The sequence below is a fragment of the Antedon mediterranea genome, chromosome 5 (genome assembly GCF_964355755.1).
Source record: "Antedon mediterranea chromosome 5, ecAntMedi1.1, whole genome shotgun sequence".
Taxonomy (NCBI): Eukaryota; Metazoa; Echinodermata; class Crinoidea; order Comatulida; family Antedonidae; genus Antedon; species Antedon mediterranea.
Window position 1 is genome coordinate 1,965,726 of NC_092674.1, and position 27,428 is coordinate 1,993,153.

The 27,428-nt window shown below is 32.6% G+C and overlaps 4 protein-coding genes across 5 annotated transcripts in view; 2 read left to right on the forward strand and 2 right to left on the reverse strand.

Annotated features, from left to right (window-relative positions):
• The window catches only part of LOC140048726 (tyrosine-protein kinase RYK-like), a 48,426-nt gene extending 29,706 nt beyond the window's left edge, over nt 1–18,720 (reverse strand). The window contains exon 1 of the mRNA XM_072093499.1: nt 18,537–18,720. Coding sequence (XP_071949600.1) covers nt 18,537–18,663 — 127 coding nt within the window. The 5' untranslated portion in view covers nt 18,664–18,720. The remainder of the gene's footprint in view (nt 1–18,536) is intronic.
• Nucleotides 1–27,428, forward strand: part of LOC140049547 (S-formylglutathione hydrolase-like) — a 126,865-nt gene that overhangs the window by 54,755 nt on the left and 44,682 nt on the right. The gene's annotated exons all lie outside the window — the stretch shown is intronic.
• LOC140049640 (protein unc-93 homolog A-like) lies at nt 19,838–23,856 on the forward strand. 2 transcript variants are annotated; one of them, XM_072094582.1, is made up of 5 exons: nt 19,838–20,103; nt 21,065–21,665; nt 22,032–22,312; nt 22,717–22,984; nt 23,308–23,855. In XM_072094582.1, the coding sequence occupies exons 2-5, from the start codon at nt 21,077–21,079 to the stop codon at nt 23,580–23,582; spliced, it is 1,413 nt and encodes a 470-aa protein (XP_071950683.1). In that variant the 5' UTR covers nt 19,838–20,103; nt 21,065–21,076; the 3' UTR covers nt 23,583–23,855. The 2 variants fall into 2 exon arrangements, with proteins under 2 accessions (XP_071950683.1, XP_071950684.1); XM_072094583.1 differs by lacking the exon at nt 19,838–20,103 and adding an exon at nt 20,510–20,649 and having other exon boundaries at nt 23,308–23,856.
• LOC140049639 (uncharacterized) lies at nt 23,968–27,313 on the reverse strand. The gene is made up of 2 exons (XM_072094581.1): nt 27,194–27,313; nt 23,968–26,328 (listed from the first exon to the last, which is right to left on the reverse strand). Exon 2 carries the CDS (start codon nt 26,326–26,328, stop codon nt 24,286–24,288), a length of 2,043 nt encoding a protein of 680 aa, XP_071950682.1. The 5' UTR covers nt 27,194–27,313; the 3' UTR covers nt 23,968–24,285.

Genomic DNA, 27,428 nt, shown 5'->3' on the forward strand with positions numbered 1-27,428 from the left:
AATACAAACAAAGTCGGCTCAATGGACCACATATTCACAATTAAAAGAAAAACAAAATTAAATTCCGTACTGAAAAGGTAAAGCAGATTGAAATCAATGCCTAGGGCTAACATTAGACCCTGCTATTGATGTTCAATTTTTGACTTGTTATTTGGGTAAGCAAGGGTGTTATTGTTGGGCAGGCCTTCCATTCGCACTACTGCTTCCAATAGAATTCAATCAAAAACGCATGAAAAAAATAACACTTCACTTCAATGATACTCCCCATGTACTTTTACTTCAATTCTTTTTCAACAGTAATGAACAACAAGTTTCTGAATGACCAGCTTGTAAAATGTGAGTGTAACAGATTAAAAGGTCCTAAATTACTCTAGGCTATGATTTTGTTAAATTACAACCTCTTGTTATTTTTAGTGTGTACTTTAACACAAGTCTGAAGACTTAATTTACCAATATTTTTTTTTTGCCATCTCTTTATAATTATCGAACCTATACAAATTCTACTATAGTGCACTTTGCTAAAATAGTTTGTGCCCTAAAGGCTACTAATGTCACATAATGAATTAAAATTCAAACCTGCATACATATTTTAATGAATCTAAACCGTGTGGTCGGTTCATAGTAGTAACTCTCTACGCTGAAATTACAAACTACCATAGCAACCACAGTTTGCAGAACATTATTGCTATTATATTATACAAAATCTTCACCAGAATATTTTTCTATAAGGAAAATTTAATAACACAATATCAGAAATAATGTCATCATTGGATACCTGTCAAACATTGCTGTCTTTATCATGTGTCATCCATAAGATAAACTACCTTCTTGTACATGATTCATTTGATTAATGCCGCTGTATTTGACACTTTGTTTAGGCACATTCTGATATTATTCATTGATTTTTATTATGGCCATGTTCAGAATTGAGCGTACACCCTCACTTGGGAGGCACACCTTCAAAATTGACTTCCTGAATATTTCATGGAAAATGATGAAGGTGGGTGCATTGACGTAAATGGCTATGATTTCTCACTGGCTTAAGGGGCCTGAGAAAACCAATGCAACCATCCAGCGTTGAAAGGCCCCTTTAAGAGGGAAAACTAAACAGCCTTTTCCCACTGTGTTGTGTGGGTGACATATTTTGGTACAGTACTGTAAAGCTCTGTCTACACTATCAAACTTCATGTGAAGTGCCCAAAATATGGACACAATGATGTCATATCGCTACCATATTTGGGCACATTATACTTTTTTTTCACATAAAGTTTAATAGTGTAAACAGCGCTTAAGACTAAATTTTGGAGTAGCTTTAGTATACTGAAGTATAGTCAGTACCGCAAAAAGACACAAAGAAGGTTAAATAGTTGTTAGAGCTACTGTATGAAAAATACCGTAGTAAAATACTATTCCCAACCATTACCTACAATACTGTAGGTGCGTATGTAACACTATGCGATGTACAGTTGCTGCTGTACACAAGTCTTGTTCTTGAATGTAAATCATGTTTGAATATGGAGTTCAGTGAATGTTGAGCAGATGTGCTAGTTTACAGTGAATGACCTCCCTGTTGAATTTAGCCTTACAAATGAAGATTAACTACTGATACATCAAATACACAGGTTTGATGTTTAATGTTGTCATTACCTTTAATTTTGTCAGTACAGTATTTTTAAGAATTAAAGAGTAAAGGATAATTTGGCTTAAGTAGCAAAACATTTTTACAGAAAATTCAACCAACACCGCTCAAGAAGAAAGAGTTAGCAATTAGCAAGCAGCAGCAGAAATATAATATTTATGCAGCAAATTTGTATTTAAACGTAAAATATTTACAGATGTGAGGAATACAACTACCTGATCTTTTTTCAGGTGTTACTAAGTATAGTAAAATCTAACAAATAAGCCCCACTCTTTGGTTTACAAATCTTGAAAATAAGCCCACCTAAAAGTCCTGAAAATAGAAGCCCATGGGCTTTTTTTAAAGGTTTAAAAAAAAAAAGGTTCGAAACTAGTCCTGCGTCTGAAGATTGTGGTACTCGACCTCATGAAACATCTGTGTAGTTCATACAAATATTAGTTTATATAGTTTACAAAAGCAGTACCTTAATCATTTTATATATCATTTCTCCTTCATGATTATAAAGTAGCTATATATTTTATATAACATATGTTTTCAACCAAAGAAATATTACAAAATTGAAAATTTATTTTTACTGCTGTAATAAAAAAAAATTGCAATTTTGCTTTTAGTAGATTGTTTATTATGACAATTTTGTCATTTGATAATTTTCAATATTTTACAGACAACTTTAAAAACAGATTTAAAAACAGATAGCTTGGAGGAAAAAACTACATTCACAAAGAGATATCACCGGTGATAAAGTAAATAATTAATGAACGAACACAGAGTAGATAAAGACGAAAATGGTTGTTTTGGGAGAAGCGGCTTTTTTTCATGTTTCCTCTGGCTACAGATAGCCTTCCCTGAAGCTAGAATGAGCGATGTTGGATATCAAAGATGCATCTAATGGTACTTAAATTTGCACAATTCAAGTACACAAACACTATAGGGATTCGTGTATGATGTGATGCATATAAAGTATTTGAATAGTAAATTTGTAATGTAAAACAGAATACTGGTCGGTATAGCTATGCTCTGATAAAATTGAAATGTATACTTTATCTGTCAATATGGCAATTTTTATTTTTACGGCTTACTCAAAAACAAGTAATCTCGTGAAGGTTTATTGTCTTAGTTTATCTTTGAAACAATAGATAACATGATGATTACAAATGAATAATGTACATGCATCAGAAACGTGTTATTATTACGTCTAAAAAATGAGTAGAAACGAAAAAGAGGTAAATTTTTTTATTTTTTTTTTATTCAATTGAAATCAACAGCAATAATTACCGCCACTAACGGGTTTGATACAAGCAAAGTCAATATGGGATGTTTGAATGTTAGGATATATAAAAAAAAATAAATCAAACGTAATATTTATTGGAACCACATAATTTGATTCAATATACGTTACATACAAGTATATTGATGGTATGCATCATTTACTATGATCAACTTGCTGCGGTTTATTTTATTCATAAATCAGTTACAGAATGTTGTCTTGAAATATGAGATCATTTTATTATCAAATATGCATGCTATCATGTAGTGTCCAGCTTAGTGTAGTGGTCAATACTTGTATGCATGCTATCATGTAATATCTACAGTAGCTTAGTGTAGTGGTCAGTATTTTGTAAACATGTTATCATGTAATGTATAGCTTAGTGTAGTGGTCAGTATTTATGTATGCCATCATGCAATGTTCAGCTAATAGTATAGCGGTCAGTACTTGTATGCGTGCTATCATGTAATGTCCAGCTTAGTATAGTGGTCAGTATTTTGTAAGAATGTTATCTTGTAATGCCCACCTTAGTGTACTGTACCAGTCAGTATTTATGTATGCCATCATGCAATGTCAAGCTTAGTGTAGCGGTCAGTACTTGTATGCATGCTATCATGTAATGTCCACCTTAGGTAGTGGTCAGTATTTTGTAAGCATGTTATCATGTAATGCCCACCTTAGTGTACTGTACTGGTCAGTATTTATGTATGCTATCATGCAATGTCCAGCTTAGTGTAGCGGTCAGTACTTGTATACATGCTATCATGTAATGTCCAGCTTATTATAGCGGTCAGTATTTTGTATAGGATTGGCTACTGTCCAACTCAACATTTTAAAGTGGTTTGCATCGGCACTATAAACGTACAGTGAATTTGCTTCTAGTCATTAGCCTTCACATTTTCAATTTTCAATCATTAATTTCAAACGCTTTACACAGTAAATCATGCATACCTTCTTTGCAATAGCTTCTCTAACACAGAACAAAGCGCATATAGAAGATGTTGTATAATAGCCTATTATGGCATCAAACTCACTAAGTATGTTTTGAATTGGAATTGGAAGATAAAGAAGCAATACTGTATTAAGTTGTACCAATTGCTTGGAAAAAAATGAATGAGAACTGAACAGAACAAAGATACAGCATAAGTCACATACATTAAACACATTTTCTTATTTTATTTTTTTAGCAGCAGGTCTTTGTGGGCAGCACTTGGCCTGAATGTCTCTTGTTGGGAACCCTTGCTGTTAGACCTACCAACGAGAATGTTACAATCAAAGAACTGGATTACTGGAAATCCTCAATAAAGCCAATACTAAAGATGTTTTACATAATTCATTACAATGCAAAGATACATGAATTATTATACACCACAGGGACCTAGAATACTAATAAAATATGGGTGACATCTGCTACATAAATATTAATTATGCATATTCAGCCTCATATATATTTATTGCGATTTAAAAATTAATTTGATTGATGCACGACGAATTCCCTACAAAAGTTTTTGTTTTGTTTCATTGACCATTGATGATAATCATCATAGCTCTGTCTACACTATCAAACCTTATGTGATATGCCCATATATGGACATGATGATGTCATATCACTAGCATATTTGGCACATCACACCTTTTTTTTTGTCAAACTAGTTTGGTGATAGTGTAGACAGAGCTTTACTTTGTATGTTTGGGGACCTCACAGAAGCTCATTAAAATCTTCAATATGGACCAAAATATTAATTAGCCGCTGTCGCTATCTGAATTTTATTCTGCTCAGTTTCATTAAATTTAAAATATCTAGTTAATATAATAAGTAATAAACCATTTTAAAAAGCATCCTACTATAAATAATTAAAAGTAAAACATTTTAAAATACTGCCAGATAATTTTCTATTTTTATAGAAATATTTTTTAATTATCAAATGGTGAATATAATCGTACATAATTATTATCAAATTAATGATGCACCCTATGATTTAGCTTTAAAAGAATGATAACAAATGAACTTGGAAGAAGCAAGTCCCACAAACATCTGTTCAATAGTAACAAAATGCATGCATGCTATTTAATTCAAATGTTATTGTAAATTATCATTCACATATTATTACCAAAACACACTGACATTCCATCGTGAGCTGCAGCAGCTCTCTGCGGCATTTGGCTATAACTACTACCAAGGCATTGGAATTATGAAATATTAACTGAAGAGGTAGTTGTATAAATCATCTATGTTAACTAGATGCTGCCAGGTCTACCCATGTATCACCGTTTCACCCCATGTTTCCAATTTACCATTGCTAAGTAACAGTGGCATAAACCTGCTTAGTAGTACTAGATCATTCAAATTATCTAACCCAGTTGTGTTCATTATTTTGATGTTTTTAGATCCAAGACACAATTTGATATCTCATACAAAAGGCATTTTTCTTAACTAATAATGCATTAATATATTATATATTAATAAATTACTAGTGAAGAAAAATATGGAGTACAGTAGTAGTATTTTTTTTTTATCTCCATTGGAGCAAATATTTAAATAAGATTTTCACTACTTAAATAACCTATATTTTAACCTATCTATCTGGACTTTGAAATTACGTTCTCCAAATTCAACACTTAATAGATAGACACTAGATTAGCATGTTGCAATCACTTGGTTTTTTCCAGTTTTTGACAGCTGTCCTATGATAAATTGATTAAAACAAGTTGTGAAACATAAAAGGTCTCACCTTTATCTAACAACAGTATTACTGAGAGGTCAATAATATTTGATGAGGTCACTAGAATGTATGTACCTTTTAAGTAGGGCTACTTGAGAATATGTAACCATGATATGTAAACTCAATATTGTGTTGAATGAATTTCAAACCATTTTTTCCTGTGTAAAAACATAGAATATGTAAACTGCAGCTCCCTCAAAGTTCACCATATGGTAGACGGTTTATGTTAAAATATTACGATTAAACCAATGTGAACAATTTTATGATGGAAAAACTGGTCAACAGCAAGTCTAAAGCTCTGTCTACACTATCAAACTAGTTTGACAAAAAAATGTGATGTGCCCAAATATGGTAGTGATATGCCTAAATATAGTAGTGATAAGTGATATGACATCATCGTGTCCATATATGGACACACAGACGGTTCTTTCGTTTAATTTCATAGAAGTAATCTATTCCTTAACTTATCATTTTTCTGATGTCATAATTTGATCTCTATAGGAAGCTTGTGTGGCTGATCACCTTATAGATGACTTAGGGATGCCTCCAAGCCGAATCATTAATTATCACCTGTCCTGTAAATTTTAATTAACATCTGATCTATCAAAGATATGGGTCAACTTAACATGTGATTAATTGGGTTGCTATGGTAATAAATTGTTTAGTTTAATTGGTTTTTCTCCATGACAACTGACAAATTACTATTTCTAATGGGTTAAGGATTTTAAATAATATTAACTGGTAGTATTTTAAGTAACTATTTCTACAAATAAACTACTTTAGTCTTTAATGTCTACCTACAACAGTATTTGAATCTTCCATCATTGAAATTAAAAATTACATTATACAAATCCTACATTATAGCAAAAAATCACAATGCCAGATGTTTATTATTAATATTAATGTAAAATATTACCAAATGTAACAGACAATGGTATGTTTTAATAATTAAGTTCAATGGTTCAAATGACAATACACATATTGATTGCCTATAGCTTTCGTTTTCTATTGTGTTGTGTTTTATTTCTCAATCTTAATATATATAATAACTCCTTCCTGTATTTATGAGAAATTTTCTTTAAATTGGCTATTTAGTTGTTGGAAAATACTAAAAATAGAAGCAAAAAGAACAACATGAATATAAACCATTGTCATCACAGTTATACCCTGACTTCAATGAAAAAATCCATGTGATACTAAAGCATCCAACCATCTCTCCCAAAACTGGATACCCTTTTCACCCAAAACTGGACACCCTTCTCTCCCAAAACTGGACACCCTTCTCTCCCAAAACTGGACACACTTCTCTGCCAAAACTGGACACCCTTCTCTCCCAAAACTGGACATCTTTGGGATGAGGCAAAATATTTAGGTTCTCTCCTTCCTGTTTCTTTCCCTGTTATTACTCAGTATTAAACATGTATTTATTACTAATATCCTTTTACTGTATTGCTGTATTCATTGGTCTAATCTTATAATAGTACTTTCTAAACCTTGAGGACTAGTATTAGACAGTAATAGAAAAGGCAAATGTTTACCCTAATTAATATTCATGACTTTAATCCAAATCCATCAATTGTTGTAATACTGCATTGTGCTTTGGTACACAGAGCATACAGTACAATCACTTCTTACTTTCTAAGTTTACTAACTGTATAATTCCTCTATCTACTGTAAATTACTACCAGTGGTATCCAATAAAAACTAAAATATATTTATGAGTATCTTGTGAGCATATCTTGTAGGGTTGAATGAAGTTCATATATGATATTAATATACTGGTCAACATATTTGCTCTACATTTAACAATATAGAGTATCTGGTTCTTGAATATTCTTCGATTCGGTACAACAAACCACAATTGACAATATGAGGATAAATAAAGTTTTTGTTAGTACTATAGACCAATATTATTGGTAACTTGCAAAATGTAAATAAAAATTCAACTCTCCCAATACTGGACACCTTTGGGCTGGCCTATTGTCTGGTTTTCTGGAAAGTCTGGTATTCCGAATGTGTTTCTATTAGTAATGGTAAAAAAGTCTGGTTTTGGGAGAGTCGACTTTTTTAATAATGATAATTCTCATTATACAGAACATTTAATAGATAATAATCAAAAACTAATACAAAAGCTACCTGTCTCCTAAAAAACAGACACTGTATCTCCAATCTATTAGTGAGTGACAGGATTGAGCCTAGGCTTGCATGTAGGTCATTTATGTGACAGGTATGATCAATATAAAGTAGTGGTTTGAAGGAATATCCAAGGCTATCTCCATTCAGATGAGACAGGCCTGTCAGACAAAATTACTACAAATGAGGACAGATGTAAAATCATCCCAACCAATCACAGAGATTGTTGATTTATTATCAATTTTGGTATTGTACAAAATATTGGAAATTTATATATCAAAACATGTCAATCAATCATCATTCTTTGACATTATCTTGATTATTGAAACCATGGAAACTGGCAAAAGATGAGAGTAAAATAATGGTTCAGTTCAATCTAATTCCTTAATGTTCAGACTACTGTACTTGTAGTATATCTGAGAAGACATGGGCCAAATACTGTAGTTTTCATTTTCAAATACTGTATAGTATAGTAATATAAAATTGTTTAGACAGAACAATGTTCCCAGAATTATAGGTTGGTTGTAGTGTTATGTATATTTCTCTCATTCATTTGACGGGAAAGTGTTGCCTTTAATCGATTAGTAGGTGTTTCTAGAAGGGAATTGTCCACAATTTACAAAATAAAAATATTCCATTTTATTTGTAAATTAAGAAAGAAATGTTAAATTAATTTTGTTTTTTCAATTGCAGCAATTTACTTAAACTACACAGTATAATACTAGTATTAATCATACTGTATATATTGGAAGGTTGACTAATTATCTTATTCATAAGCTTGAACATTGATCATCTACAGAAAAGGGTTAATTTAAAGTCAGGTGTTCTGGTTCACTTGAAGAAATTAACATTAATCAATCCAAATGTCCATGGAGGATAAACCATATTAAGGTCGCATTTGCAATTAAAAAGACTAAATTCCACAATTATGAAAATATAACATTTAAATCATCTATTATATTAAAACAAATTATTATTTGTTTCAATTAAAATCCAACTACGGTAAACATATTTCCCTTGAATATCTTAAAACAAATGTAACTGTCCTACTTTTTAAATTTAAAATTTATATTTTCAATTATTATCTGCTTATATTTCACACATATTTTTCAAGAGGTGTTAGATGTAATACTCAATACAACATCAAATAATAAATCTTCAATATAAAGTTTTATAGAACCAAATTATATTTTCATTTTGGATATCATTTTTTTTCATAAAAAAAAATAATTTTAAAACAATTTGAGAACAAAATTTGTTGAAACATTCTTTTATCATATTTGGTAATCTGTACAATACAAAAGGTATTATTAGATAAAGTGGACTGCATATATTATATATCTTGCCTAAATGAACTGTCTAACACAGAATCCAGGTTTATTATCATAGCTGGTTTCATACAAATTGCTAATAAAATATGATACATACTATCAATATCATGTTAACACACATTGTTTTGTAGAATAATATTACATAACTAACCCCTAACCCACAACACTCGCTGCAACCAAAATCTCCCATTTTTGGGGTTTTCCTAAACTTCTGCCTGAAAGTCTTTTCCATCAACATGAATTGAAAATGTTGTTTAATATGTATTTGGTGACTCCTAAGTTCCATTTTCTGAACATGGGGAATGAGCTGTTAGTGTACTTAAATCCTGATTTCCCTAAACCTCTTCCTGAATTTCTTTCTCTTTTCATGAATTGAAAAAGTACAAAATGTAGTTTTTAAATATTAAAATATGTAACGGTAAAGGTGAATACATATATTCTTTCTGAACATTGGGAATGAGCGGTTATTGTACCAAGCCTGAGCATTATGTGGTAGTAGGATAGCCAGTTCTTTTCCATACTGCCTTTAGTATAAAGGTAGGTAGTAATTTACAGCTGAGTGGACAATGAGTTCTGATCACGAATTGAACCCAGGTCCTTCAGTATGATTGATAGTCAAATGTCCTGAAAGTTTTATGTTGCTGTGTACTCATTTCAAATGACTATCATTGGTTGTCTAGACTTTCTATATTTAAAAATATATTATATTTAAACCACATTTAAAAGTCTATTAGTTACATTTTGTCAACAACTTTGCAACAGGAAGTGCATTGAACCAAAGATCCACAAATATCCACTTCTGCATATATTTAACTACTGTACATACAGAATACGGGGCGACAAAGCTGTCATATTTGGAAGACAGAGATATCTCAGTATAGACATCAATTGCCGAAATCTGGATCAAGGGGAGTGCTAACATAGAATAATTATTATAGTTGTCAAAAACAGATATTAAAAACTAGTTCATAATTTCATTTTAGCTGTTAAAGAAGGGGGAGTGCGTGCTCCTAGTGTTCCCTTCTGGATTCACCCCTGATATCTCCATTGCAAAATGCAGAACAAGCTCTTGTTGTGAGGTTTACTTCCAAATAGTCCCAATTAATGCCACCCTGAATCTATCTGTTGTCATTCTCACCCTAAAGCTATTTTCTTTTTCACATCATTTTCCATTAATTGTTCAAAGAAACCTTCTAGTCTACCAAGGTGAGATTTAGTAATGAATCTGTTGGTTTCACTTGGAAAATTATGATAATTTGAAGATATACTGTAACAAGCCAATACTTGGCTAAACCTAAGGGAGAGTGCCAATACAAAGATAAAAGTTGCTTGAATATCCCTAAAAAATAGTTGACTAATCCAGAATTTCCTAAATATTTAAAATGTACATTACGCACTATAATGTGTAAAGTAATTTAATTTAAAGCCAAACATAATTATATTAAAACACATCAATGGAAATCAAACACAAGAACCTTACAAGTCAGTCACTGTTGTCAACTGGCCCCTGAACAAACATTGTAAAACCAATCAATTATGTGACATCGATAATGTTTTTATTACACTAACATAGTTTTGTGTCATAATAATTGCCAAGACCAAACAAATCACCCAGGTTGATTATACATACAGCAAATAATGTACACATGTAGCATTAGCAGAATACAATGCTTTAACAATTCTACAGCAATTCTACAATACAACAGTCAATGCTTTACACTAAGCGGAATTCTAATAACACAGTGTTTCATGCTTTGGTGATACTGTATCAATTAATTATGTTGAGAAGTACATGTAAAGAGATTAACGAGTCTCTATCACAGGTGATGCTTAGGTACTGTAGAGAGAAGCGATCTACACAGCAAGATAATACAATGAGAACTACTACAGCCAACTCTCCCAATACTGGACACCTTGGGGTTGAGATAATAATATGTCTAGTTTTCTGGAAGTGTGGTATTCGGAATGTGTTTTTAAAGGTGACAAAATAATTTGGAACCTTTTGGACCTTAATTGAGAAAAGTCTTTGGGAGAGTTTTTGGTTTTCAGAGAGTTCAGTATTCGGAGAGTTGACTGTATTCCAAAATAGCTGTTGATGTAGAGATGTTTCTATAGTATAAATGCATTGAAGATTAGACTATATTCAGAGGTCTTAATTTATCAACCAAAACCAAGCTAATCTAATGTTATATATTATATATAATCAATGTCCATTTACATTAAAGAAAAAGTTATTTCCAAATATCAAAATTATCATCTAAAATTGACCTAATGATGCTTAAAAGCTTTGAAATTTTGGTTTTTGTAGAAAAAAAAAATGTTGTAGAACATAACATAAAAATGTAATGTTGTATTCATGCTATTTTCTGATCGACATAATGTGAACTACTTCAGGTCAGAGTAAACTCATTACCCTACAGTTAAACTGTACAGTGTAATAGACAGAAAACCAGACACAAATGTCTGTAAGTAATTATACATTATCAATATTAATAGCTATTTCTTTATGATTAAAGGCTGAACTTGCTTCCTATTTTCTATACAGTGACAGATTTTATTGCAAACACATCAAATTAAAAGAAAGTATCTTGTATTGTGTACTGTCTGTAGAATTAAAATGTAATAGAAGTTTACACAAGCATAAGATGAGTGGAATGGTACTGAAAATACATCCTTTATATTGTACAATGGTGTTGGTTGTCCGAGTCTTCTTGAGGGTGTGGTTCAAAGACTGTACCATTTATAAAGAGAGATGTTCAATAAATTTTATAATTTACTAGTTTCTAGCTCTTTGAGAATAGGCAGTTATTGGTTTATCCAAAAACATAGGAACGAAATAGAAATTGCACAATGCAAGTGTAATTGATATTATTTTATTATTAGTATTATACTGAAGGTTAGAAAATCATAAAAAAGATAAATACTACATAAAAATTATAATGAGGATGAGGATAATTGGAGTAAAGAACAGCTTTTGTGTTTAATCTATTTTTATTACATAAAATAATCATTCTGAATGTGATGTATATATGCATCAAGGTTATCATAACAATATTAATTGTTATGAGTCACTTGACCTTACATAACCTTTGAATATTTGACCTTGTCTAAAATGTGCTCATGAATAATTTAAACATTAAGTAGTAAATAAAATATTTTTATTAAAGATAAATGATTAATATGAAAGATGAAAATAAAAGAATAAAAATACTTTAATTATAGAATTTTATCAAGACAATGCATTTTGAACACAATTAAATTATAGATGTGTCGGTGTCTTTAGCTTCAGTTGATTAATGGAATTTTATGACAGACTTGAGGCTACAGTGTAGGCCAGGCCGATTAATTACCATACCTGAATAGACAATACGACCAGTATTGTATATTCTGCTAATTGAAACCAAACTCTTACTAGAAATACTAGCCAACAGTTCTATACAGTAGCTGTATTATAACAAAAAATGTCCAGCTGAAATAAACAAACGTAAACAGTTACTAATAGACATAAACACAGTTAGTAACTGAAACCATTGATGGATGAATTAGAACAGTATAATGAATACTACTAAGGGAAATAGTACAGTATTGAGGAGAAGTATTGCAGTGTTGTTTATATGGTGAATGTGATAGACTCATTTATGGTGAAGATCTTGTTAATCCTATCAATTACAGCTTTAATAATACTGTTTACACACAGAGCACAAAGGCTAGATAAACATAGAACAATCAAGTGTTAGCAATATCCATAAAAGTCTCATATCATTTGCATTAAAGTATTAATAGGACCTGTTCACACATAGCCAATATAATCAGGTTTTACAGCCCGTTTGTATTTCCACAAATAGGTAAAAAAACATCAAAAGCTAGGCTAGTTTTAGACCTATTTACCATTACTTCGGTTGATGATTCGTAGTTTAAAAGGGCACTCCTCTCTTTGGCTTATAGTACCTAATCCAAAGTCCTTTCATTCAGAGCTAATTTGTTAAATTAGTCCTTTAATAGCCAGAATATACTTGTGGTAGAAATGGCATTGCGTTAATGCAGTCACTATAGAGATATCATAATGAGACTTACAATTTTAAATAGCCTTCACATTGTGATGAAAATAGGTGTCTAGAAACTGTGATATAGATACGGTACTCAGTAGAATAATGTGGCTTTGTGGTAGGGTACCTATCTTAATATCAAGAAGCTGGGGTTCGAATCTTGCCAGAAAATTTAAAAAATTATATTTTTATTGATTTCATAATGAAATGATATTAATGTTTGCGTATTTAGTATTGTTTACATAAATTTAAATCACATCAAATTTAAAATATGGAATTGGATTCTGTATGTGATGTAAAATTCATAATTTCATCTTTTATGATTTGCAAATATAAGCCATAATTCATCCTAGATTAAGAAGATTATCCTGTGTCAACTAACAAAGGCATTTGATATAATATTCACAGCTGTACGCAAAACCATTCCCTCTAAGCACTGCTGAAAATGCATTTACTAGCCGACAAAACAAAATGCTTTGACTCCGTCCGCCTAGAAAAATGTATACTCTAGTCAAAATCAAAGCAGAGATTTGCTTTTTTGCCACAAATGAAAACTATGAAAACTTTACCAACTAGTACCAAAGGTCCCCACAAGTGCATCTGTAAAGAGATTTATTTCTGCCTGCTAAAATATAAATTAAATAGGCTATCTATGCTGGCTTGTCTAGTCAAAAGGGCCGCACACAAGCAGAAGGCGATAGATTTATTTTCTCCACATAGCTGAATCCATTAGATAGTATCATAAATCGTAGGCTAGTATGAGGTCAATAATGACACTGACCTAACAAGTTTGACCGCACACCCCATAAAGATGTCCAAATCGGTTGATTGATGCTCATCTACAATAATGGATGTCCACAAGTCACTCATTTGTTCTCATCATATTTCAAAAATCAAATTATATCCAAGATTTTTACATGCTTATTGAATGATAGTAGTAGCAGAATCAAGTATGTGGTATTGCTATTGGCAATTTGACTTGCTAACTGAAAGGTTTAATGCCATTAGAAGTTCATAAAGTTTAAATGAAAACAAAAAGTCATTGTAATTCAAAGTGTACAAGTCTACATTAACTGTCATATATACTATATACTTTACTTTACAAATTACACAGTTTGATATTTTCTAAAAATCAATTCATAATCTTCAATGCATCTTAAATATAATTTCCCATGTTCAATCTGTTTCCGTATTGATTTTTAAATGTCTGTTTTGGTTTGAACATTTTAGTTGTTTTTCATTCCTGATTTTTGTACAGTTCATGAAAGTACAGTAGACCTCTAGAAAATGTCTGTATGTTGGATGATGTAAAAATGAGGACAGATTTGGCATGTAGGTTTATTAGACATACACAGTGTAGCCTATTTCCTTTTATATATCTGATAAAAAAAAAGTTCTTAATACAAATCATTCAAACACTGACATGACACACATCTCAGTAGGTTTTGTAATACAGTGTATATCATATTTAGTTATCCAGTAGAATACAGGCGTCAGGACCCATTTAGATTCTCCCCCTATCTTCAGTACTTAATCTGTTCCTTCACCTTTTATATTACAGTAACTCTTCCAATACTGGACCCCTCTGGGCTGGCTAAACATGTCTGGTTTTCTGTAAAGTATTGTACTCAGAATGTGTTTTATTTTATTTAACGGTAAAGAGAAATTTGGGACCTTTTGGAAAAGTCTAGTTATTGAAGATTTTCGGGTTTTCAGATTCAAAGAATCCGGTGTTGGGAGAGTTGACTGTACAACAAATCACATAATTCAAAACAGAATGTCATAGCCTGCTACTATTTTCATTGAAAACACTTTTGAACTCATCATGGCGGAATGCCTGTCTACAAAGTAATCAAGATGAACAGTTTACCTTTGGCTTTTTGAAATTCTATAGTTTGCTAAGTACCAAATGAATACCAAATCCATCAATATTATCGAGGAGAAATATAGCAGAAATGATTGAGTGCTATGATTTTATGGCAGTAGAATCACTTTGAATCATCTGGGCGGCAACTATCGCTACATGAAGAGCAAGGTTCCGAGTTAATGGGGGATTAATTATTTTCTTTTTAGAACTAATAATAATGTTTTTAATACATTTTTATAATTCAATTCACATTTATTTAATTAAAAAAAAGCATGGATCTTAAGATCTGCCAACATCACACTATGTGACAAAAAAATGTGATGTGCTCATATATGGACATGATGTTTACCACCATATCACTACCACATTTGGGCATATCACCACCATATTTGGGTACATCAAATTTTTTTTTGTCAAACTAGTTTGATAGTGTAGACAGAGCATTACAAAAGAAAAAAAAAATATGACTCTGTAAACAGTGTAATATATAGAATAGTAATTACAGTTGGCTTTAATACGAGTAATTCTAATTTTCTAATTTGAAACTTAAATTACTTTGGACGATCCCTTTATAAATATATTGGAGTTCCTATTAAGTCAATTATAAATTCATTATCAAAATGATTATTTTAATTGTTTGAAAATGTTAAACTCATTAATGTTGTCTCTCAATTACTAATGCAGGCACTTAAAACATCATGTGAATGTAATTCCATTTTAAACACATAATAACACCAAGTAAGGAGACAAATACAGTAAAGTACATTATACAGTAGTTCATACGATAGATTAGAACACATTAGATTTGCAAGTTCAGGACAAAATGCACAATAATACAAAATTATAGTAGTTATATAATCATTGAAGATGGAATGTTGGCCTAGAATTGTATGCTACAAATATTCACCCTTATACTGTACATGTATATGCATCTTATATTGTAGATTGTGCAACTTTTTTTTTAAATTTTAACTCTAGCAAGCAATGAAATGTATCCACCTATACTAATGTATTTTCTAGTATAAACCACTGTGACAACAAAAATGTAATTGTTATCTTTGTATTCATTCCTCATTTACTTGATTCTCATTGTCATAATGATAATTCCTATCAAAAACCTCTTTGAGAATATGCGTTACATTTATAAGCTTGGAAATTTGTAAACAATTAAAATGAATAATCTTTGTTTATCTTCATGAATCGCCATCTCCGTGGCTACCACCAACAAGCCTGTATACAGTTATTATCAAAACTGACTACAAATTAGACGTATCATTAACAAGAAAAGAAGCTAGCTCTCACATACATTAGGCCCTGTTGTAGTAGTAGTAGACAAATATCAAATATCAGTTTCCACTGAAAAATTCCTACGTAGTACAAAGAAGGCTTGGTTTCGGAAATGTAGTAGCAAGATCTAAAGTCTACCTACACTATCAAACTAGTTGACAAAAAAGTGTGATGTGCCTAAACATGGTAGTGATCATCATCATGTTCATGGGTCACATCATATTTTTTTGTCACATAAAGTTTGATAGTGTAGACAGAGCTTAACAAAGTTTCTATTCTAAAGTCAATAGGCACTATATCTTGTAAGGTAAAGCTATGGAAGAGCTACTGTTATCATATAGACAGGTGGAGCTGACGGAACCAGTAAGACGGCAATCAAAACCAACAAATTTCAAATCAAGCTATCAGATGATAACAGCAGGCTTCTATAGTTAAAAACAACAAATTCAAGTATTTGCTAAGATCGGATTTAGATGAAGATATAGATAAATCATATTTAGATCCTATTTTTGAATCTGATTTTTAGGAATGATATTTGGTTTGAACACAAGATTTGATTTAAAAGAACAAGATACAGAATATAATTATGTTTTAGATTAATATAATTATTAACTATTATTTAATGCCAAAACTAAATTTTTTTAATGTAAATTAAATAGTAACATACACAAATAATTTGTTGTAATTTTGTTTTAAACTCGCATATTAATAGTGATTTTTACCTGACTTATGGAAAGGGTTTTCCTCACAAATAAGAAAAACTAAATTTATTGTAAATTCCTAAGTATGTCACAAATAGATTGATCTAACAAAATCTTTACAACAATGGATCAACTAAAACGTGGAAAATTGAAGTTTACTGTACTCAAGCTAACAATGTATCAGAAATAATCACCCTCAAGTCATTCAATGTATATTAAGTAATTTGAATTAAACTTTTAGGAAATTACTTTGCTTATGGTAAAGTACCACAGGGCATGTTAACAATGCTTTAACTATAGATCTAATTATCTATGGATTAGACTGGGTACAATAAGCAACTTAAGTTCAGTATTAGGCATTCCAGGCAGCTCCAGTACTTTACTCAATCATGGATCTCTAAAATAGAAGCACAAGTGTACACACAAGTATATAGCTATTGTTTTTGATAGAAGTTTAGTTTACTTTAGTTTAGTACTACAAAGGGAAAAAAGTAACAAATAAATTGTACAGAATCAGTAAAATCAGATAGCCATTTAAAGGGGAATTTTAGAGAAGTTTTTAAAAATACATCTCCTTCACATAAAAACATAATGTAAGTATTTCAATACTGCCGTCAGATATTTAGCAGTTAAAACATTACAGAGGAGAAGAAGAAACAAACAAAATTACAGTTTTACAGTCTCTCTTGGTTACCAAAAAGTTGGTTTAAGTTTAATTCTAAGAATTTGAAATCTAGATTTATCATGGCAACAGATACTGTATGGTACAATAATCATAGTACAAACAAAAATACGCAGTTAATATGCAAATGGGATGTATAATATATTCATTATGTATAGTCAGTGGCATCAAAGTATTGAGTGGGGTTTGTAATGAGAGCCGGTTGTTATACAGGATTCGCAATCAATCCTCTTCCCAACTAATTAATCTGAAAGTTCTTAATCGGTCCAGTGCAAGTAGCCTCATATCAACACATTAAAGGACATAATACCATGGTTAAGAGATGTCTTTTTTAACATTTAAACAGAAGACACTCAGTTCATGTTTCCAAGGTTATTCATTCATACATATATATACAAAGGATAAAAGACAATAATGGATAAAAATGAATATACAAAAAGAAGCTGTCTGAAACTAAAGTTTAAAAAATATTGACAGTTAAAATATTCAGACTATTATTTTAATTATCAAGAATCCTATCTAAAATCCTTGCTGAATTTGCAAAAATTGCATGAGCTGCAAACAATAAAAAATTATTATGCAAGAAATAATTAAAATTCACAATTTTTTATTTTATACTTTATTTTAATTTAATTAAACTATATGCTATTTTTAACTAGATTGATCACCTATTCAGCAGAGGTAATTTAAGAAACCAGAATCCTAGTGTACACCCTCCATAAAACTCAGTGCTCATGCTTTACTAGGCTAGTGTATAAACACATTGGTAACCTGTATAGTAGCCTATACCAGGATGCTACACACCAAATACCACCATCTACTGTATGTCGTCTGCACTCATTCTCAGTGTATAAACTTACCGAACAATCTGTCCACTTCTTTTGTACTCATGTACAAATTGATGAGTCCTGTGGCTTCCAGGAAACAGCTAAAAACCAAAAATAGTCTGAAAAACATGGTGCTGGTGATAGTTTTACAAAATTCCATTAGATTACATCGTTGTTGATGTCGCTAGCCTGGTCTATATACCAAGTTTACCGCTGCTGAGTGTGTGGTCGATAAAATGTTGAACAGACAACACTAGAGATTTTGTACACAAAGCAAGATGTACCTTGACCTGGGATAATGAATATGCATCAGCTATTTCCACTGAACCGTGAAGAGAGTTTTTTAACTTTTTTTTACAGGTACAGATCGGTAAATAACGTCATGTGATTTATTTAGATAATTTGTTAATAAAGATAGTTTGTTAATATTATAAATTAATAAGGAATTTGTTATATACTTATTCTTAAGTAGGCTACTTCAAACATGGCTTTGGTAGTAAGTACGGTACTTATCGTACGAATAGAGGTAATATTAAAACATCTTGGAGTCTTGTATATTGTTATTCCTGTTGTTCTTTTGATATTCCTCATAACATTAACTTCATCATATAGGTTAAATATTGTTCGATATTTACCATTATCTTGTTTTTACTATTTATTTTTCTTGTATAATTTGCTTCTTATTTAAGACTTAAATGTTATTTTTGATACTTTTATTTTTGTTTTTATATTGCCTTGTAAATGAACGCACCGTGTGCCGCTGATACAAAATCATTTGTTCAATAAAGTTCAGTTTATCCTCATTCGTTATTAATATCTATAAAAGATGGGCTTCTTTTCGAGATTACTTTGCAAAAAGGAGAGTGCTTCTTTTTGAGGTTTTATACGGTAATGTAGAACAAATAACTATATTGTATAATGTATTTAATTTATGTATATTGTGCGATACACTTTTTTTCTGTAATTCTGTTGAAAAGCTGTGTAATTTGTTACATATACCAACATACCCAAATCATATCTTTACGTTTAGTTTACGTACGTTTTAACCCTAAGTTTAAGAATATGGACTATAGAGGGCGATATAATATTTTCGGATATTAGTGAGTACTCTATTCGCGGCAAACCTTTCCTTTAGTTTACGTACGTTTTAACCCTAAGTTTAAGAATATGGACTATAGAGGGAGATATAATATTTTCGGATATTAGTAAGTACTCTATTCGCGGCAAACCTTTCCTTAAATAAAAAGATGTTACATGTTTATATTAGATAAATTATAGTTTGCTGTTTATTACTATAAATATGGTGCTTTTTATTCAACTTACAACACATTTAATTGTCATACTATTTTAAAAGATACACACTCTTGTCGAATCTTATTGACAGGAATTCAATGTTTACTCACCAGCAGTGACAGATCCCACCGACAAAACTATATTTGTGTATTTAGGTCAACGGGCGTTCATAACTGTCTATAAGAGTGGATCTGCCATTGCCTACCTGCCATCAGTTGTGGACCTGCTGCATTAAGGAGGGACTGATGACGACGTTAGCTAAAGGAATTGTAGCAAACAATACAGGAATTTCCTAGGCATATTCAGCGTAAGTAAATGCTTGGTGGTAATCTATTACTTTGATTATTTATTATTTAATTCAACATTATAATTCACAACAATTACAACCTTGGCATTACAATAATTGCATTGGCCTGTATAATTTCAGAAATGTACGTACCTCACCGATCTACTCCCCCGGGGGGGGGGTCACTCCTGTCCTAAGATGCCCTTTCAAATTCCTCCGACCACCACCACTAACCCACCCACTCGAACGTATTCCCATTGGGCATTCACACACAGTAGGCTATACCAGTACATTTTATTTTCTTGTGATATTCCTTCTTTGTTTTCCATTAACGAGCATATTTTATTCATTGCAGCAGATACATTAAGTTCACAATATTAAACAAGTGTTTTGTTGTTATTTTATATGCCTACTCTATCGGTACTATGGCATTCAATGGCAACACTCTAATGTTCATCAATTATAGCTTACTATAGCTTACTACAAATGGTGTACACAGAGTATCTTGTGTTTGGGGTCGATGTACAAATCTAGAGTTTGATTTGCTACGCAATAATATTACCATAAGTAGGTAGTAATATTTGTTCATCATACTGATAAAACTGTTACGGTATTTTAGCGCTGAGTTACGGTATTATTATATTGTACTGTTTCTCTGTATAAATTAAGTTTTAACAAGATTTTAACAAGATACAACTGGCACTTGAGCTCACAGTGGTTGTCATGGTTCCCAATCCAGGACGCAACGCAATGACGTAGACGCAACAAAAGCGAGTTGATCAATGACAAGCAACCGTTCTGATGACCCATCGCTTGTGATTGGTCAAATCAATTATGTTGCGCTTACATTGAGTCTCTAGTATGAGAACCAAGCATTAGTTTACTCATGTTCGTTATAGTTTATACTAAATCGTGTTTGGTAAATATCCAGAAAATCCAATCCAGAAACATAAAATCTTTTTATTTAAATTCACTATTATAGAATTGATCTGAAATGGAAGTAACAACAACATCTCAGGATGTCGACGATTGGAGCAAAAGAAAACTGATGAAAAATGTACTAGTAGCTAGCCTTGCGTTCTTGTTTCTCTTCACTGCCTTCCAGGCGCTGTCAAACCTTCAAAGTAGTATTAACTGCGATGATGGTCTTGGCGTAGCGTCTTTAAGTACCATCTACGTTTCAATCATTATCTCATCTATGTTCTTGCCATCTATCATTATTCGAAACCTGGGTCTGAAGTGGACACTCGTTTGTAGCATGGCGTGTTATACATTGTATTCAGTTGCCAATTTCTGGCCTGGTTGGGGTACACTGATTCCAGCCTCGGCGCTCGTTGGTTTCAGTGCTGCCCCTCTCTGGTCGGCAAAGTGTACGTATTTAACAACGTCTGGGATGAAGTATGGTATACTAAGTGGAGAAGCAAGTGACGCAGTAATAAACAGATTCTTTGGGATTTTCTTCTTGATGTTTCAATCGGCTCAAATCTGGGGCAATCTAATTTCGTCACTGGTGCTCCAACAAGCCCCTGATAGTAATTACACCAATACTGGATCTCAGATATGTGGTTCTAAAGATTGTCCAGGTAAGTAATGTAACATACTGAACAAAATACCATGTATGAGGAAAATAATGCAACATAAATATGTGTCGTCTTTGGTTTCGACACTGTAGGCCAAAAAAGTTTTGCCAACATACCGGAAAACCATAGAATCATTCTAATAAGTATAACAATGATACGATGGCAAATTATGATGCTGTGAGTATGATATAATTTACTGTAGGCCTATTTTAATGGCGATACACATACGGTAAAGTAAAACAGCCAGAAAGAAAGTGCCAATCTTTCAGAAACCACTATTTCTTCGGCAGAGCTAATGAGAGTACTCGGCGGAGAGATTTGCATTAGGCAGGCAAATATTGAATAGCTTTATAATAATATTTGTTGCAGCCAGTGGAAATACGAGTGAAAGCGATTGCGGTGATGACATAAGTTCTTCGTTGGTCAATACTTTGATGGGGATCTATACAGGTTGTGGGGTAGTGGCGATACTTCTCATCATAGCTTTTCTTGACCCAATGCCACCTTCTCGCGAGACATTAGAAGGTGAAAAATTCGACTTATTCATGGCAACATTACGTTTGTTAAAGGATAAACGTCTGCTGATGCTCATACCAATTACAATGTATAGTGGTCTGGAGCAAGCTTTTATAGCTGGAGATTTTACAAAGGTATGTCATGTATTCAAACAGAGATGTTTTACTTTTTAATGCGTTGTTTTAGATGAACTTTTTTTGTTATAGAAGAACATGTTCAATCAAGCAATCAACATACAATCATAACACTAAACAGTTGCGTGCTTACTAACATATTTCCTTATAAACTTGTTTATCGATTAATTTTCCACCAGCTCAGTCATCCTGAAAACCATCGTTTTCCCGTCTTAAAATTTGGAAACACATTTCTTCCATAATGACAAACATTGGCCTACTGCTGACGAATCATCGGTGATACGAGACGGATAGATACCACATTAATCTATACATATGCGAGTCAATTTTGGTCTCCCAATCCGAATTCCAGTTTAATTTTCATTATTGAATACTGAACCATGTGTCTATATATTGTTTTGCAGTCTTTCGTAACATGCACACGTGGTGTTGGATGGGTTGGCTATGTGATGATCTGCTACGGGCTGACCGACTCAATATCTTCATTTCTAAGTGGCCGTGTCGCTAAATACACTGGAAGAATTCCAATCTTCCTTTCTGGAGCGGCCGCTCACATGGCTATCATAGTTGTGTTCTTTACATGGACGCCTGAATACGATGATTTGCCGGTTTTGTTTGTTGTAGCAGCTATTTGGGGATTCGGTGATGCAATTTGGCAGACTCAAATAAATGGTAAACTTTTAACAATTCATAATAAATCAGGCCAGTAAATTAGGATCGCTAAAATAATAGGACGCTTCCGAAGGAGGGGTCTGATGATCCAATGGTTACAACTTGTAAATTCACTTTTCCCTGGTTACATATATGCAATAGTTTGGAACAATATTGTCTTCTCTTTACTACATTCAGACGATTCTCCTTTAATTCAGGGTTCTGGCCGGAACAACTCTTTCACTTTCATTAACGCCAATTCAGATACATTTCTCGGCTATCACTATTTGAACTATACAGTACAATTAGGTGTTTATAATAAAATTTGTTTTCATCTTCTCTAGCCATTTACGGCGTATACTTCAACGAGAAACAAGAATCTGCATTCTCCAACTATCGTTTGTGGGAGTCCATTGGTTTTGCCGCGTCATTTGGATACAGCAACTTCATTTGTGTCTCAACAAAACTGGCCATTTTAGTAAGTTTCTTAGTGATTGGAATGATGGCATACTTATTTGTAGACGTCAAAGAATCAAGAAAGTCTGTTGCTTATGAAATGAAGGTGGTCCATGGGAATACTGACGGGACACGTGGTTCAATTCAAACTATTTCAAAATGAACTATTCAAATCTTGTTTAAATAACATAATTTTAACAATTATTATCGCATAAGTTTGTTGCTGCTGGTCATCGAGAAACTGCACATTTCTCAAAATTTAATTTTCTGATGGGAAAATGGTTAATTTCCTAACAATCATCAATTAACGAAAATGTTCGTTTCAAACATAGAAACATAGTACTACTGTTTATAATTTAATTATGTATTTATAATCATCATAATTATGAATAAAGGTATGTTCTTCGTTACAAAAGAGATGACGGCCGTACGACAATAATTATACAGAAATATGTTTGTTTTAATTTGTTTTTATTGAATAAAATCTCAACTATATATTTGTAAAGGCTGTGTAATTCAACATAACATAGGCCTAGTATTATAGACAACAACAGCGTGCATATATCAAATAAGTGATCATAATAATAACATATCGACAGTTTAAAAAAAAATACTATCATTGTCGAAATTATTTTTATTAAAAGAAAAAGCATGATCGTTTTATACCAAATATAACCATTCAAAAATAAACACGTATAACCAAATCACTGACAATTATTTTAACAGAAAAGGAAATATCAATTGTAAGCCATGTATACTGGTTATCTATTTTAAAAAAACAATTTACAATGTCATAATAAATATCTATCAAATAAACATCATCTTTACATAATTTTCTTTGGAAAAAAAGGATCACATATTCACAATTAAAACGTGTGTCTACATTTATTAGCAATAGCGTTCCACCTCCCTTGGTAAGCAATAAGTTCACTGAACCTTTTGCGGGTGAGTTCCAGATTAGAACATCGTCCGTTCGTATTTTTGTTGTCCGTACTGGTATGCATTGGAGGTTCTACGTCATCTTTCGAGCATGGCTCTGATTCATATGGATGAAGTAAAGGCATTTTGTCACTGCCATCAGGTGCCGCCGCCGTTTTGTTAAATGTCATATCATTTGTTTCTGGCAGGCAGCCTGGTATTTGACATCCATGACAATGCACATCACCTGATGTAAGAGAAGAGCGTTTTGTTTCGTCTGGGTGTAAATCAACATCATTGACAACGGGTTTGTACTTAAAATCGCCCATATTATACGCTGGATGGTAACAATGTGCACTACTACTTCCCCTACTTTCGTCAGTGACGTTATAAGTATCAATTCGAGACTCTTTCTGTTTAAGTTCTTTCTGTTCAATCTTCAGACGTTTTGAACGGGATTTTCCTTGTTGATGTGGTTTGGTGTTAACATCACCATCAGTTTGCTTTTTTAAGTTCTTCGTTCGCCATTGTTTAATGACATCTCGAATAATCTTAACACGTGCAGTTTTCATCAAACGTATTTGAACAGTCTTCAATTTTATTTGATGAGTAGGTTCTGCCACATCAACAACCTCTTGTCCAATGTCAATCTGTTCTTCTAAGGCTTGTGAAGCTGGCTTCGATTTTATACAACCCGTTTTCTCTTGTCTAACTATATTAGTCACATCACCTGTTGACTCCGTTTTAATTTTTAATTTATCTGACGGTATGACTTTTTGAATATTCTGAATCTTTGTTGATCGTTGTTCTGGTTCTGTTTTGATAATTATTTTCTCCAAACCACCACTTTTCAAGTGCTCATCAGCTTCAGTTTCATTTGGTTTTTTGCTTATAATTACTTTCTCTCGTCCCTCTTCATACGACTCCTTTCCTTTGTCTGTTTGATCGACGGGATGCAAGCTCATTTTCTGCTCTTCAACAGTATACAAGATTTGACAGTTTGTTGCTTTGGCATCAGCAGATGACATGTGCCTGTCTATGCGAGATTCGTTCTTCAACAACGGACTCATTATTACAGAATTATCACTTGAACCACTTATCTGCTTATCATTACCTCGTTTCCTCTTTTGCGTCCGAGTTGGTTTCGTTGACTTGTAGAAGTTAGCAAGACAATTATTTTGAATCGCGTACTTGTAGAGGTCCTCATTTACGCGGGGTTCGTCGTTGTGAGTGCGCAATTTCATCCGTGCCAAAATCGCAGCGTGTCTTTTAATATTAACAGGGACAGAGGGAGTGTGACTCGTGGGAAATTGCTTACAATCCTGATGTTCATTCTCGTCGCTCTGCAATTGTTCGCGCATTTTAAGGCGTGCAGCTACTGATGCTTTTCGTCTAATGTACATATCACTCGGAGGATCCAGGTTAATATTAACTGTTGAAGATTTAACGGAAGCTACTTTTGCGCGGGTTTTGCTGGTACGCTTTTCAGTATTCGAATGTTTAGTTAAATCAATGTCAGACGTTGTAGCGATCACTGTATGCCTGTTCTTTGTTGACTTTCCAACTTTACGAAGCTTGCCATCAAGATTCCTTTCAAATCCATTTTTACTATTTTTTTTAAATTGCACACTACGATCCGGATTTCTTTTATCAGAAAACGGCAACAAATCATGGTATTCGATTGTATCCCTAACGTTCGGGGTAAAGGAACTCCGTTTATTTTCCGGTACACCAGCCTCAGTTAAACCTAATTGTTTCATGAAATTAACTTTTTCCTCAGCTGGGCATCTACGGTCATTAGACAAAACTTCATTGCGATGTGTATTTCCTACACAATCGCCGCGCGCATCGGTATAAAAACACATTGTAGATTCCATTGGAGAAGGAATGTTCATCAATGTAACTTGTTCTTCATCAACTTCATCGTACATGTATTTGTAATTCCCTTTGTCATTTTTATATTTTTCGTATATCTGTTTTTTGTAAGCCATCTGTAAATATATAATCATGGCGTTTATGATTGTTATGGTAGATAATTATGAAACAGTCCCAATTGTCCTCACACTACTGTGGTATTTACTTAAATTACCTCTAAATTACATTTAATGACAAAAGTAAAGGTCTATCGAAAGTTAATTATAATAACATAATAACCTCCAATTTACTTATTTGGATCTTTGGGTGTCAGTTTTAAAATCTTGTACAGTCCTAGTAATACATGTACTGTATTAAACTCCACTGTTCTTTTTAATTTCATATCATTTTCAAAATACACCATTTATTTACTGTTAATTTTTGGGCGGCGGCCATTTAATTTTTTTAATGCAAATTTTTGGATGAAAAGTTACCAAGTATAATTATTTGAATAGTTTAATTGGCCATACAGTAGTTGTATTTAAAAAGTTATAGTTTAACAAGCCTAGACTAGGCCTAAGCATACTTAAAATCAAAAGTCGTAGGCCTAGATACAAATTTTACCTAAACTCACTTTTAAGGGCAGGCCCTTTTTTAAAGGTTAGGCTATCCTAGACTGGAACTAGGCTAGGCCTAGGCTAGTAATAGTATTCTATAATACTAAATGGCCAGGGCCCTATGCCTACTGAGAAACTTTTAAACACGACTTCTCCTTACACACTGACATACGGTACCTCTGACACCTGTCTACCGAGAGCAACAGGCTAGGCCCCAGTCTAGCTAGTCTAGGCTAGGCTAGGCCAAGTCTCTCTTCTCTAACCTAGAGTAGACTAGGGTCGGAGACTAGCTCGGCCGTCCTAGTTAGGAAGGTAGGGATTAAAACTATTTTCTTCTAAAAAAATGTATTTTAGTTACAGAGATCGACAAAACCCAACATCTTACCTTATTTATAGTGAACCTCAAAGTTTTCTGCGCGCAATTAATGGAAACGTAGAAACTCTTGTTTAGTTTCCGAACAAAAAGAACGTCGTGTTCATGGATGCATGGAATGAATATGGCGGAATGATGCTTTCAGAATTTAAAAACACGCAGTAACAAAACTGTTGTCTGCTGGTGGTGGTGGACAGTAAGGCGCGCGACAATGATCTATGCGCGCGCGACAATGGTATACGCGCTA